The sequence below is a fragment of the Bos indicus genome, chromosome 13, assembly GCF_029378745.1.
Source record: "Bos indicus isolate NIAB-ARS_2022 breed Sahiwal x Tharparkar chromosome 13, NIAB-ARS_B.indTharparkar_mat_pri_1.0, whole genome shotgun sequence".
Taxonomy (NCBI): Eukaryota; Metazoa; Chordata; class Mammalia; order Artiodactyla; family Bovidae; genus Bos; species Bos indicus.
This window is the reverse complement of record NC_091772.1, coordinates 82,044,662-82,059,762: the sequence shown is the minus strand read 5'-3', so window position 1 is coordinate 82,059,762 and position 15,101 is coordinate 82,044,662. Positions and strand designations below refer to the sequence as shown.

Below are 15,101 nucleotides of genomic sequence, written 5' to 3'. Positions count from 1 at the left end.
TATTTTACCTGGCAACGCTACTGAGAATCGAGTTGAGACCAAGACAGACCCCATCCCTTATACAGCTTTATAACAATTGTAACCTCAGAAGCTCACAAGACTCAACTCCCATCTGGCGTTTTCCCAGTGGGAAAGCCTAGGGAACAGACTGACCGTCTCTTTAGAGGCCATCACTTCTGAGGCCCATTTAGCAGATGCCACGCTGTATTAGAGTTATGCCCTTATTTCCTTGTCATGCCCCTCTGCATCACAAGGTCCTGGGACGAGCAGATGCTCAGCACAGGCAGCTGAATGAAGGAGTGAAGAAACACACACATGGTTGGATACTATCAAATGCAATGCTCAGGGTTCACACTGAAGATATTCACACACCTTCAGAAACACTGAAGATACAGAGAAACCCATGTAGCCAGAAACCCAAGACAATATGGGTGAAGAATGATCTTTTATTTTAAAACGTTTTGGAAGGTACATGGAAGAAAATAAAAGCTTTCTTAAAAGGGAGGGAGAGGGGAGATGGTGTAAGAAACTGTGACCCTGGTAAATAATATAAAGGGTGCTAGGAAAGCTGACTTCTTAATGTAACAGGTCACACTGAGTCCAAGCACTGATTTAACCAAGTGGGGATATAATAAAATACGATGGCCCATAGTTAAGCAGAACCATAGTATTAATAACTGAGGAATATGGTATAAACAAATAACAAATAATTAAGAGCCGTTTTATTGTCAGTACTGTCAAACAATTGAAACACTCAGAAGGAAAATAAATCACAAGAATCCGCAAAAGGGTAAATTCAGGGAGGTGCAGGGCACACGGTATCTACAATAGAAAACCACAGCCGTAAAAGGGGGAACACAAAGTCGATACCTATAGAGCAGGTTTCAAGTATGCTAATTTTTTTTTTTTAAAGAAAGAAAAGGGGAAAAAAGAAAAAGAGTATTGCAGAGTGTCCCAGGGACCACACAGGTAGGCAGGACGCGGAGCTGCTTGCCGGCACGGCTCCCCGGGCGCCCTCTGCCCGTCCGGGTGGGTCTGCGGCTGACACGGCTCACGCCAGGCCCGTCAGTGCTCAGATGGGTAGGTGGGAAAAGTCTCTGTTCGATGAAGCTTCAGAGGGCTGGTGACACCTTTTCCAAAAGAGATTTTAAAATCAGCAGTTGCAACCACAACCAGGTTAGCTCATCGCAAGTTTCTGTATAACAGACATAAATAACGTAGGATACAGAAGGCTTTTCCCCCAGAGGCTACTCCCAAGGATACGCAAAGGAGAGTGAAACCACACTGAAAGACGGGATGCTTAGCACATCACTTGCGTGTGGCCTTTGCACTGCTGCTGCCGCTGCTGAGTCACTTCAGTCGTGTCCGACTCTCTGCGACCCCAGAGACGGCAGCCCACCAGGCTCCCCCGTCCCTGGGATTCTCCAGGCGAGAACACTGGAGTGGGTTGCCATTTCCTTCTCCAATGCATGGAAGTGAAAAGGCAAAGTGAAGTCGCTCAGTCGTGTCTGACTCTTTATGTCCCCATGGACTGCAGCCCACCAGGCTCCTCCGTCCATGGGGTTTTCCAGGCGAGAGTACTGGAGTGGGCGCCATCGCCTTCTCCGGGCCTTTGCACTGGCTATGTGCGAACCAGGCTCCCCAGGTGGCTCGGTGGTAAAGAGCCCTCCTGCCAATGCCGGGGACACGGGTCCCACGCCTGGGTCGGGAAGATCCCCTGGAGAAGGAAATGGTAGCCCTGTCCAGGAATCTTGCCTGGGAAATCCCAGGGACAGAGGAGCCTGGCCAGTTACGTTCTAAGGGGTTGCAAAGAGGTGGTGACAACCTAGCGACCAAACAACAGCAATGGGATCAAACCAGGAGCAACGAGGGGCAACCGCCTCCTCGATATTTCATCAACCAACTCCTACACCCAACAGATTTAGGGAAAACGAGATACAATCAAAAGACTGGGGAATCTTTTGGTTGGCGAGAACACCGTTTGGAAACCAGGTCAGAAATAAGACAATATTGTATTTATTCCTAGGCAATCCTGCGGTAAAGGAGGACCTCTTAAAAGCCACACAGCCTTTATTATTTCAGGTTTAAGTTCCAAACCAAGGACAATGAAGATGTCAGGAAGGCCAGGTCAGGAAGAACTCACACGAGGCCACTGCGAGTCTCCTTTGTGACACCGGACAGGGGCTGGCGAACTTTATAAAAGGGCAGATGTGAAGTACTTTAGGTTCTGCAGAGTGTATGGTCTCGTAGCGACTACTTAACTCCACTGCCTGCAGCTCAATAGCAACCAGTTAATCTGTAAGGAATGGGCGTGAATGTTCCCATGAAAGCTTGTGAACAAAAACAGACAGCAGCTGGATTGCCCAGGAGGCCAGCTGGCCGTTTCCTGCGGCCGGAGCGTGTGGTTTGATAAACACAAGAGGTGCTCTACTGCCATCTGCTGGCTAAGGGCTGTTGCGGTCCAGTCGCTAAGTCTGACTCCGCGACTCCGTGAACTGTGCCTGCCAGGCTCCGCGGTCCTTCACTATCTTGCGGAATTCACTCACATTCAAGTCCATTGCATCAGTGATGCCATCCAACCACCTCATCCCCTGTCGCCCCTTCTCCTCCTGCCTTCAGTCTTTCCCAGCATCAGGGTCTTTTCCGGTCAGTGGGCTCGTTGCATTAAGCGACTAAGGGTTACCACACGCAAAGGAATTTACAATGCAGATCAGGTGAAGAGCCCTCAGAAGTGAACAAAGAAAAATCTACACTACAGTTCAGACTTCCTGGAGCCAAACATGTAGATCAAGCCAGTCTAACCGGCTAAGCAGAGCATGCCCGCCCCACCAATGCGCACTCAGAACGCTGGATGGAGCAGGAAGGCTCATCGTGGCACTGGCCCTACGCCCTAAGCGCATCTCCTTATCCCAACAGCCCTGGGCTCCATCACGGCCCAGTCTAGTCCCTTTCTGACATAAGAAATCGTGGATTCAGATATTTACAAGCCTCAAATCTGAACCATAAGAAAACTATATATGTATCATACAGTCACTGGTACATATAGAAGTGACTATTATTAGACAAGTTAGAATAGTAAAATATCCCAATCACTAGAGATCATTCCTTCCAGCTTCCCAATCATTTTACACATGAATTCAATTCTCCTTCCAATGCACACAAACGCATGCAAAGGTCACACACAGAGGTCACAAGCTGGCGCTGGCCTGTGGGCCCTCTCTGTGCCCAGCCCTGTTCTCTGGCCTGCACGGGGCACAGAGCACGGGGCATTCCTTGTCGACATTGGGTAACTGCACACTGGGGAAGGCCGGGCCCGTGGCCTGCGCTCTCCCCGCCACGTTCACCAGGGAGCCCACCGCGCCACACTGGCTGGTCCTCGTGGCCCCTACAGACATGCGAGTGTGAGACCCCGGTTTCTCTGTCATCATTCTATTCTAATTTGCTCGGATCTTAATCTACTTCTCTCTTACTAGATGCACACACAATGTACGTAGCTGTATTAGAATTAATACTGAAAAACCAACATTATAGAGAACAGATGGTGGTTGTCAAGGGGTAGGGGCTGGGGGACAGATGGATGGGAGTTCAGGACGAGCAGAGGCAACTATTCTATCCAGGAGAGACAGACAAGGCCCTGCTTACAGCACAGGGGGCTACAGTCGATGCCCTGTGATAGATAATGGAAAAGAGTATAAAATGCAGGCACAGGCGCCAGGGGTAAAGGAACCTGCCTGCAAATGCAGGAGACATAGAGACCTGGGCTCGATCCCTGGGTCGGGACGATCCCCTGGAGGAGGGCATGGCGACCCACTCCAGTACTCTTGCCTGGAGAATCCCACGGACAGGAGTCTGGTGAGCTGCAGTCCATGGGGCTGCAAAGAGTCGGAGACGACTGAAGTGACTTAGCACACACATATATGTGTGTGTGTGTGTGTGTGTATAACTGAATGTATACATATATGTGTATAACTGAATGTATACATATATATGCATAACTGGATCACTTTGCTGTACAGCAGAAATTAAAACAGCATTGTAAACCAACTATACTTCAATAAAAGATAAATTTTTAAAAAGAAAGAAAACCCAAGGTTAAGCCCTCCAAAGTAACCACTTGCTCAAAAAAATCTACCCTCCTTAGGATAAAAATGTAAATTGCATGACCTGGAACCAACCCTCTGGAGGAGTTATTTCCATCACATGGTATTCACTTTGGAAACAGCCGCGGTGGCAGAATTTCCACCCAAAGGCAAGCATATACAATGAAAGAAAGACTCTAAACCAGGAGTCAGAACCCTGGAGTTCTAGTGTCAGTCCGTCCACCCGCTGTCCATGTGATCTCGGTGACTACTGACCTCCAAGGGTCTCAGTTCTGCCTTCATTGAAATGGAGTCTCTGGCCAACTCCACCTGCTGCCAGGTGAGCCAGGAAAGGCGAGAAGGGAGATGCCCGTAGAGTGGCACAGACATCTGATGCGGCTCCTTGATTTCCCACGAATATCCAAAATCACATCACGCTGGATCAATGATATAAGTGCCTATGTTTTTCTCATTTTTGCTTTGAAACAAGGGACGCTCTCTTCAGAGGCAATTTCTACAGAAGGGTTCTAAATGGAGCGCCTTAGGATTAAGGGCAAAATTCCTAACATGTTAACTTAAAGAAGGAGATGAGGGAGTTTAAGAAGAACATTGCCAAGAAGCTGGACACACCCGGCTCTCTCCTAAAAGCCTTTATGCACCAGTCACACTGCTTCCTTTCTGTTCTTTGAAAATCTGAGCTCCTTCTGCACCAGGGCCTTTGCATATGTTGATTTCTCTGTGGATAATGCTCAATAGGACTCCTCTTTTCAGATTCCAGGTCTTGGGGTAAATGGTGCAGCCCCTCTAAAGAAGTCTCTTTGTGACCCTCCTCCCCAAACTGGCTACAACTCTGCTTTACCATTCTCTACTACAAACATTTTCTTTTCAATATGACATGGACCAAATTTGAAATTAAATATGCGTGTGTAATTGTTGGCTGTGGCTCTCCTTCCGACTATAACCTGTAGGAGGCAGAAACAAGCCTGTGTAGTAGCCCCACTGTGGCTCCATCACCTAGCATAATACTCAGCATAAAACAGATGCTCAGCTAACATTTATCAAACAATGAATGAATGGAGACGAAAGCCTCAGCTCCATGACACAGGTGATCCTGGACACATTACTAACTTCAAATTCTGTGTCTTAGCTGCGCAGGGGAATAAAACACTCCCAGGCGGCCGCTTTGCAGTCTATGAGATCACGTATATTACATTCTGGCTTTCCTAGTGGCTCAGTTGGTAACGAGTCTGCCTGCAATGCAGGAGACCCCCTGCAGTACAAACACTGCTGCCGCACAGGGGACCCAGGTTCAATCCCTGGTCAGGAAGGTCCCCTGGAAAAGGGAACACAACCCACTCCAGTGTTCTTGCCTGGGAAACCCCAGGGACAGAGGAGCCTGGCAGACTATAGTTCCTGTGGTCGAAGAAGAATCAGACACGACTAAACCACCACCACCACGTTAGGTTCCTAGTGTAGACAGGAACACAGTGGGTCCTCAAGAAACAGTAGCTTTTATAAAGATATGCAGTGAGTATGTCCTGTCTCCCTTGAAAGGAACAAATCTGGCACTTTACTAGTTGTATATTAATGTTAGTTTATATTAAAAAAAAAACAAAGGAGAGAGAAGACTGCATGTTCACCTTTACAGAGCCCTGGCTTAACCAAGATTAAACAGATTTATTTTTTACTGCAGGACATCTCAGAGTCTTGAAAATATTGATTTGCTCTCTGAATTTCCTAAAGAATTTAACATGTAGCACAAACCAGTCCATCCTAAAGGAAATCAATCCTGAGTATTCATTGGAAAGACTGATGCTGAAGCTGAAGCTCCAATACTTTGGCCACCTGATGGGAAGAACTGACTCACTGGAAAAGACCCTGATGCTGGGAAAGATGGACGATGAGAGGAGAAGGGGACAACAGAGGATGAGATGGTTGGATGGCATCACCGACTCAATAGACACGAGTTTGAGCAAACTCCGGGAGTTTGGTGATGGACAGGAAGGCCTGGCGTGCTGCAGTCCATGGGGTCACAAAGAGTTGGACACGACTGAGCAACTAAAAGACTGATTTTGCCCCCAATTATTGGACTCCAGACTGAGTGACTTCACTTTCACTTTTCACTTTCATGCACTGGAGAAGGAAATGGCAACCCACTCCAGTGTTCTTGCCTAGAGAATCCAGAGTCGGACACTGAAGTGACTTAGCAGCAGCAGCAGCAGTACTTTTTTGGAGGAGGGTGGCATCAACCAGGGTCAGGACAATATAGAAGACAACTGGGAAATGGCAACTCGTTTTATACAATGTATTCTTAGAAGAAGCCTGTGAACACGGGGCTCAACATATGGCTGAGTGCTTCTATTTCATGTATTTTTTCCCAATTCTCACGATGAAGCTCACATGTTAATTCTGTAAATGCCTAAGCAGAGAAGAGAATTTAGTTTTGAAACTGTAAAATGGGGTGGAGGAAGCAGCGAAGATGGATGAACACATCTTAGGGTACGCGGGCGTGTCAGACCCCGCACGCTCCTCTCCTCACCGATAGAATAATAAAGCGGTAAATCCAAGCGTCAACCAGTAGGGGGCGCTCTAGCACCAAATTTGGAGAGGAAACATTTCTCAAACCTCTTGGATAAATTCCCTCATAAAGTTCTGCATGATTTCCAAGGTTAGCCACTGGATCCGTCAGACAAAAATCAATCTGAAGCACATTAGGGGAGGTGAGTTGGCCAGAGGAATTACAACTCACGGATACCAGCAAAACAAGATACGAGGCGCTGTGTAAGCTCATCGTGGGACACACACAGGGCCACGATGTTACGCATTTTCTCAATTTCCTTTTCTTCTGGGGGTGGGCAGAAGGGAGGAATAAAGGCAGGTGGGACAGGTGGAATGCGTGTGAGCCTGCTCAGCTGCTCAGTCCTGTCTGTCTCTTTAAAACCGCGAGGACTACAGCCCGCCAGGCTCCTCTGTCCACGGACTTCTCAACAAGCACGCTCGAGTGGGTCGCCAATTCCTCCTCCAGGGATCCTCCCAACCCGGGGTGGAACCCGTGTCTCCTGCGTTGCAGGCGGCCTCTACCGCTGAGCCACCGGAAGCCTCATAGGGGGGACAGATGAACATTTCCCATTTATTCGTCGTGTGAATGGCCACCCTGAGACGTGAGATAATTTTATGTAGTCTGAACATTTTTTAAAAATCTATCAAATTTAGTGGTAAATTGAGTTTCCAAGCTATTCAATACATCCACAGCACATATTAGCACTGTATCTCAATGAATACTGGTGACTAAGAAGCAATCCCAAGATAAGACAAATATAGACAAATCTACATAGAAGTTGCTGATGAGGTACTATCTCGGAAACATCGGTTACAAACTGAGTATCAAAATAAAACACATTTACATTAATTCCTACACAGGTAACAAAAGTATGTGAAAACAAACAGTTTGATGAAATAATTGATACAAAACATAGAAAAAAAATCACTGAAGCAATTATAATGCCATTCTCGTGCACAGAAATATACTAAGATAATAGGATATTTCATTGAGTATTAGCATGCAGTCAAAACAGGAAAAATGTAAGAATTCTATTGGGAGCTTAGGTTCAATGAAGGTTATACTATGTAACAAACAATCATAGTTTTAATTATCATCTTCAATCCTAGAACACAATCACCTTCAAAACCCTATACAATTACCAGTCACAAAGTTTGATAACCCATCATCTCTGCAGGGATTCCATGGCTTTTTTTTTTCTTATTATCACTGGAATTTATTTCATCAGAAACTAAGCAATCGCTATCTTTAAATTACTGTCCTGCAAGCACTACTACTGTGCTCATTTGTAAAATCTGTACCGATAAACTTGGACTTACTTCTACAGCGATGCACACAGACCTCATTTTCTGCTTCACTGCATTATGCTTACAGATTTGCACTTTTGTTAACGTTTTAAAATTTCTTTTTGATTGAGTATTTTAGGGCCTCATCATGCAGCATTCGGGATCCCAGTTCCCCAACCAGGGATCGAACCCACGCCCCCTACCGTGGAGGCAGTGCAGGTTCCTAACCACTGGATGGCCAGGGAAGTCCCTATGTATTTTTTAAACGGCAGATCTGCGGCGATCCTATGCTGAGTGAACCTGTTGGTACCGTTTCTCCAACAGCACCTGCTTACTTCGCATCTTTGTGTCACATTTGAGTAATTCTTGAAATATCTCCAGCTTGTTCATTATTATTATACTTGCTTTGATGACCTGTGATTGGTGATGTTTGATGTTACTACTACGACCCACCGAAGGCTTACATGATCATTAGCATTTTTTAGCAACAAAGTGTTTTTGAATTAAAGTATGTATATCTTTTTAGACATAAAACCTGTTGCACACGTAATAGACCATAGGCTAGTGTAAACATAACTTTAATATGCACTGGGAAGCCAAAAAAATTTGTGTGACTCGCTTTATCACAATATTCTCTTTATTGGGATGGTCTGGAACCAAAAGGGAAAGTGAAGTCGCTCAGTTTGCTACCCGTGGACTGCAGCCCACCAGGCTGCTCCATCCGTGGGATCCTCCAGGTAAGAAAACTGGAGGGGTTGCCATTTCCTTCTCCAGGGGATTTTCCTGACCCAGGGATCGAACCCGGGTCTCCTGCATTGCAGGCAGCTGCTTTACCCTCTGAGCCACCAGGGAAGCTAATATATATCCAAAATCTGCCTGAATCTCATTACTGTTGAGTGTTGGGTTATAAAAGTAATAAATAACAAACTTAAATATAAACTGAACTGAAATATAAAGGCTTATCAAATAACCCCAAGTCCGATTCTGATGAGCCGTTTGGTTTGTGGCTTGCTATATTTGATAAAAACAACGCAAACTTCTCTAAGGTGATTTTCCTCCTTCATGGTGATGTTTTGTGTTGTTCTGCTCCGTGTCTAGAGGTAACATTATCACCACTGTTTTTCTGGAATTAGTGGGTCAGTAGTCCTTGGTGATGTAGTCCCTAGAAATTGGTGTAGTCCCTAGAAATTTTATGGAATGGTGAACTTGAACTAAGCCATAAAGAATACTGAGAGAAATTCTCAGTGGGGGAAATAAGTCTGTACCAGTGGTGAGAACCATTTCTGTGACAGTAAGGGAACTGGGAGAAGGCCTTGTCAAAAGTGATGGGGATGTTTATTTAGGTCTGTAAGGCCTGATAGAGCACGGTGTAACTTGTGAATCTTATTTTCAGTAATTGGAGAAATGTGAAAAAGCAAAGAAGATAGTCTGAAAACATGGGCAAAAACAATTTGGGGAAGCAGAAGTCTGCTATAATTCAGATGCTGTCCAGGTCAGTGTAGCAGTTAGCTTCTAAGAGAGTTCTGCACCAGTGTGGCAACACATGGAGACCAGGAAATTGACTGATTTCTGTGCTTCCTAAGTCAACTAAGGCCTGTGTTGGCAGAGAATTGTTGGGTTCTAGGCCAGTTATATTCAATAAGGGCCTCTAGTAATTATAAGTTCCTATAGTTAATTCCTGGAGAAGGAAATGGCAACCCACTCCAGTGTTGTTGCCTGGAGAATCCCGGGGACGGAGGAGCCTGGTGGGCTGCCGTCTATGGGGTCGCACAGAGTCAGACACTGAAGCAACTTAGCAGCAGCAGCAGTCCTTGGTGATGATACCAGACTCTTTCAGCTATGTACTGTTTTCCAACCGTAATACGGGCTTTTTGTATGCAGGTAAATTTGCATTTTTTTGTTGTTATGGTTGAAGAAGTTGTGTCTATATGCTAGGAAACAGAGTTGTTTTCTTTGTTGTAAACAGATGCAGACATTGTCAGAGGTAGCTATATAACCCAAGGAGCACACAAACCATATGTCAACAGCATCTAACACATCTGCTCTAAACTTAAGATTTTAAAAAATATGACTACCCCGTCAGGGCCCTGGTAAGACCTTTAGTCTTCGGGCATTTCTGATGAGCGCCTACTTGTTTTGAAAGGGAGTTAGGTTAGTTAAAATAATTGTAAAATGAGGGTCTCCTTCATGTGACATTTCCTCTGTCCAGATTGCCCTGAGGATGTTTCGTTTTTGTCCTCCCCACAAGACAGGCGGGGTCTCAGGGCCCTGACTTGGAATGGAGCCCGAGGCCCCTGCCTCAGAAACACTGGGCTCTGGGGGAAAGGGGACTAACCTGCGGGGAAGGACGCAGCATCCGGGAGGACTCTGGCCTCCGTTGCGCCCCGCCCCGGAGCCCCGCCCCGGAGCCCCCCGCCCCGGAGCCACGCCCCCCGCCCCTCCCCCACTGCGCCCCGCCCCAGAGCCCCGCGGAGCCACGCCCTCCGCTCCAGCACCCTGCCCTCCGCCCCGCCCCGCTCACCTTGCAGGCGGTACAGCTGCCCCGTGCTGTGCTGCCGGGTAATGTGCTGCCAGTAGGCGCTGCGAGGCAGAGGCACCATGGTGCTCAGCGAGGCGGCCCGCTCGCTCATCTTCACCTGGAGCTGCGACAGAGGAACAGAGCGCAAGTCAGCAACCCAGGGCTGCGAGGGCTGACCCGGGGAGCCCCCGCCGAGGAGATCCACCAGGGGAGATCCACCCGGGGGAGCCCCACCCGCGGAGCCCCACCCAGGGAGATGCACTCGGAGAGATCCACCTGGGAAGCCCCGCCCAGGGAGATCCGCCCGGGGAGATCCACCCAGGGAGATCCACTCAGGGAGATCCACCCGGGGAGATCGAGGGCCGCGGAGTCGGCCATCCAGAGCCAGTGGGCTGGCCCGTGGGGGAGCACGTCTGTCTTTGCTGACTTGGCAGCGCCCGTTCTTCACACGTTGGCAACAGGGTATCATTTTCCGGGCTGGAACTTCCAGCGACTCAGCTCAACCCACCTGTCACGGTGGGTGGACCCCACTACGGATTCAGGGGTGGCCCAGGGACCTGAGTCAGGCCAGTAAGACACAATCCCTGGGGACATTCATTAGAACTTTTGTGGAAGAATCAGGAGAGGTAAGTTAAGGGTGTTTTGCCTGCTTCGGTCATTGCTGAACCCCAGGGTCTAGATCATGTCCTGAGGTGGTAAGTACGCAGGACGTACTTCTGGAGTTGAATGTGGGAGCTTTCTCATCAATGTAGGGAGCTGATGGGGGGACAGGAGATGGGCCTGGGGTCTATCCTGGCACAGTAAGAAAGAACAAGGCAGTCAGTGGACACTACTCTGAGGAAGAAAGCCAGGGAGAGTCCTGACAAGCTCCACTGAGGCCTTGGTTCCTACCTGAACCCAGAGGCTAGGCCGAGAGCTCTCACTTACACCAGCCCATTTGGTCTTAGTCTAAGCTGATATGAGCTGGGTTTTAGCACTAGCATGGGCCTTCCCAGGTGGCGCTAATGGTCAAGAATCCACCAGCCAATCCCGGAGATGCAGGAGACCCGGGTTCCATCTCTGGGTCAGGAAGACCCCTGGAGAAGGAAATGGCAACCTGTTCCAGCATCCTTGCCTGAAGAATCCCACTGACAGAGGAGCCCAGAGGGCCACAGTCCATGGGGCGGCAGAGTCGGACACAGCTGAGCACTCACACCATACCAGCAGAAGAAAACCTCTGTCTGCTCCCACAAGTGCCTGATCCCCTTCCAGATACTGAGGGGAAGAGGAAGCTGTGGCTTTTGGCTCCAAGTATCTAAGAGGACCCATCCTAAAAGATACAGTGTGAGGCTCCACGTCCTCGGGGAGGAGTAGGTCGTCTGTCCAACCACACTGGGGGACGATTCCGAGAGAAGACAGCTTAGCAGGACGAGCAGGGAGGGACTAGAGGCACACAGGGACGACGCAGGAGGAAGAGAGGGTGGGGTGTGATCTGAGGCAGCTGCCCAGTGCCCCCGGCCCGAGCCCTGATCTGGCACAAACATGACATGCTTTTACTGTGTCGTACCACAGAGGTGACTCTGATGTCCCAGAGCGGCTTGCATATCAAATGACCCACCCCAGTCTGATAAAAACGTGTCCAGAAATGGGTTTAGACAAGGATGGGCGTTAGGAGACAGTCTGCACTCAGGAAAACTAGGGGCAACGTAAGCCCCCAAGTCTCAGGGCCTGGCTAACTGCGGACACGCTGGAGTGCTTGGCAACCGCAAATCAGAGGACGGCAGATTTACGTCAACTGAGAAGGAAACACTGCCATACTGTGCCATTACGGAAGAGCGAATCGCAGACCATTCTGTCTAGTGGGATGCCACCTTAATTGCTCATCTGAGAAAAGCTGGTATTAAATTTATCCACTTGGATTCAGTGAGATGATGCCTGCTTAGCACTTGCCTAACAAACCAGGCACAGCGAAAAGGAAGGACGTTGTGATGATGAGTATAAACTGCAGTGCCCTCCAAAAGGTTCCTTTTAAACTCCCCACTCTATACATCTCATTAACATAGTAGTCTCAGGCATAATATCTGTACGTTCCCTCAATAAAGCCAAATAATACGAGACTTCACACCCTGGAATCCAAAACTCGTTGGAGTTGATATGGTGGTTTAGTCGCTAAGTCGTGTCCGGCTCTTGTGACCCCATGGACAGTAGCCTGCCAGGCTCTTCTGTCCATGGGATTCTCTAGGCAGGAATACTGGAGTGGGTTGCCATTTCCTTCTCCAGGGGGTCTTCCCAACCCAGGAATCAAACCCAGGTCTCCTACATTGCAGGCAGATTCTTTACCAAAGGGAAGCCCAATGAGACTGACTCTAAAAGAAGATTATAACCATCTTTCCAAAGACTATTTTAATTTACATATCCTCTATTTTACACGTGATGGATTGAATTCTCTCTTTACCACAGTAGCACAATTACTTAAATGTGTCCAAGTACTTACACAGCACTAGATTTTGTGGGGACATATTTTCCCTAAACATGTCCAATTAAATCAAAAGGGTTAAAAAGTTGAAAACAAAGGCTAGTAGAAAAGTTCTGGGGCTGTTTTCCTGCTTCTGCAGAAATGAAAGTCTCAAAGTTTAGCAGCAAAAACAAAAACCAACCAAAAAAAAAAAACCTATTTAGCAGCGACATGCGGTGACGTTCAACCTCATGAACATGGAGTACAAGAAAATAAAGAGAGGAAAAGAACTGAATATTCAGGCACCGATTATTTGCTTTTCTTAATAGAAAGGGATTATAGTTAAGATAGTAATATTTTTAATACAAAGAAAATATTTGGGAAGCAGCCATCACTTCAAATCACTCGCTACTTCACTGTGAACATACTTCTGCAGCCCAGCATGGTCTGATTGTATTTTTAGAACGCTTACTTAGGAACAAAAATAAAATGGCACCAATGCCGTGTGTCAAGAGAATATCAACCAAGCCTGGTCTCTTCCTTCCTCAAACCTTTGAAAGAACATCTAATTTTATCAAAGGGGCATTTTAATTGTCTTTGGAGAAAAGTGCTAAGAAAAGCCTTCTTAGTTAACACTGCAAAAATGTCTGAATTCTCGAAGCGTGAGAAGACTTGGGAAGTCAGCGATGATGCCCCAGTCAGAAGGTGCCCCCTCACCCCGCCTCACTGCCACAGGGAGCCCCACCCTCTGACTTCAGCTCAGCACCCCTCCGTCACCCCTCTGCACAATGGCTGGGCCCAAGCCACTTGCTGAGTCCTGCCATTTCCACCCACCCAGGTGCCCACACCCCACTCCCCACTATAGCAAATGCTGACTCCTAGGCCTGAGGACACCCCGACTCCTCACCTGGCTAACAGCTGTCTGCCCTTCAGAAGGCGGCCCAGGAACCACCGCCTGACCACTCTTCCTCCACAAATGACACCAGGCACTCTTACCAGACGGTGGCTCAACTGGTAAAGAATCTGCCTGCCAACTCAGGACACACACGAGACGCAAGAGTCGCAGGTTCGATCCCTGGGTGAGGAAGATCCCCTGGAGAAGAAAATGGCAGCCCCCTCCGTATTCTTGCCTGAGAAATCCCTGAACAGAGGAGGCTGGCGGGCTACAGTCCACAGAATCGCAGAGTCAGACCCACCTGAGCATGCACAGCCCTGCTCTCACCGTGGTCATCTCGCTCTTCTGTGATGGCAGCCCGCCTCCTCTTGCAGCCCATGCACTCCGAGAACACGAGATTGTATCTTTCATCTCTGTATCCCCAACACCTGACTGGGACCCCCAAAGACTGAACAAATACAGGATGGAGGAATCAATGAGCCAGAGAACCCAGCCCTGCCCAGGGAGCAGGGAATAAATCTTAAATCAACCCAGCAAAGCAGCCTGGAGCTGAATTCCTACTGAAGCTCTAGGTCCAGGTTATGTTACCGTGGTTCTCGGGGCTGTGGAGAGCGTGGTGACAAGACTGAGTCACTCTGTACTTTGCCGCTCATGTGACGAGCAGAAGCAGGGTGTCCAGCTCGTCATGTTTATCCGTCCTACTAGTGTCGGCTCACGATCCCGCCAGGGGAGAAGGACAAGGCTTCGTGAGTGACAGACACACACCTTCCTGGACTTCACCCCCCAGACTTGCCCCTAGACAGCAGGATACGTGGAGGCCTCTCCCCGCCCAGCCCGAGTGAGTTCTGATGCTGCTCGGTGGCCTGAGATAATCAATCAACGGATGGAGCTGGTGCGGTTTCAAGGACACACGTGGCTCTGTGCCGCTGGGGGTGGCCGGGGGGGATTATGGGGTAGGAGACCTGGGTTCCCATCCCAGCCGTGCTCCAGGTAAGACACGGGACACGTCCCCACTTGTGTCTAAACCTCCCAGTCTCCTTTCCCATGGAACATCCCTTCCTAAAGAGACAACAATAAATCTAAGCAAACAAAAGAGAAAGAGATGACTGCCATAAAAAGGAATGAAGTCAGGGACCACCCTGGTCCAGTGGCTAAGACTCCGAGCTCCCAGTGCATGGAGCCAGGTTAGATCCTTGGTCGGGCAACTAGATCCCACATGCCATAACTGAAGATCCTGCATGCTGCTATCATGACCTGCTAAATAAAGTGATGAAGTCCTGAAACATGCCACAACATGCACATATGCTCAGTCGCGTTCAGTCGTGTCCG

General features: G+C 48.4%; 1 protein-coding gene across 2 annotated transcripts in view; it reads right to left on the bottom strand.

Moving 5' to 3' along the window:
• Positions 1 to 428: 428 nt before the first annotated feature.
• DOK5 (docking protein 5) overlaps positions 429 to 15,101 on the bottom strand; it is a 151,328-nt gene continuing 136,655 nt past the window's right edge. For both annotated transcript variants that reach the window (XM_070801920.1, XM_070801919.1), the window contains 2 exons: positions 10,447 to 10,567; positions 429 to 1,130 (listed from right to left, as the gene is read on the bottom strand). In XM_070801920.1, the coding sequence (XP_070658021.1) occupies positions 1,066 to 1,130; positions 10,447 to 10,567 (186 nt within the window). In that variant the 3' untranslated portion in view covers positions 429 to 1,065. The remainder of the gene's footprint in view (positions 1,131 to 10,446; positions 10,568 to 15,101) is intronic.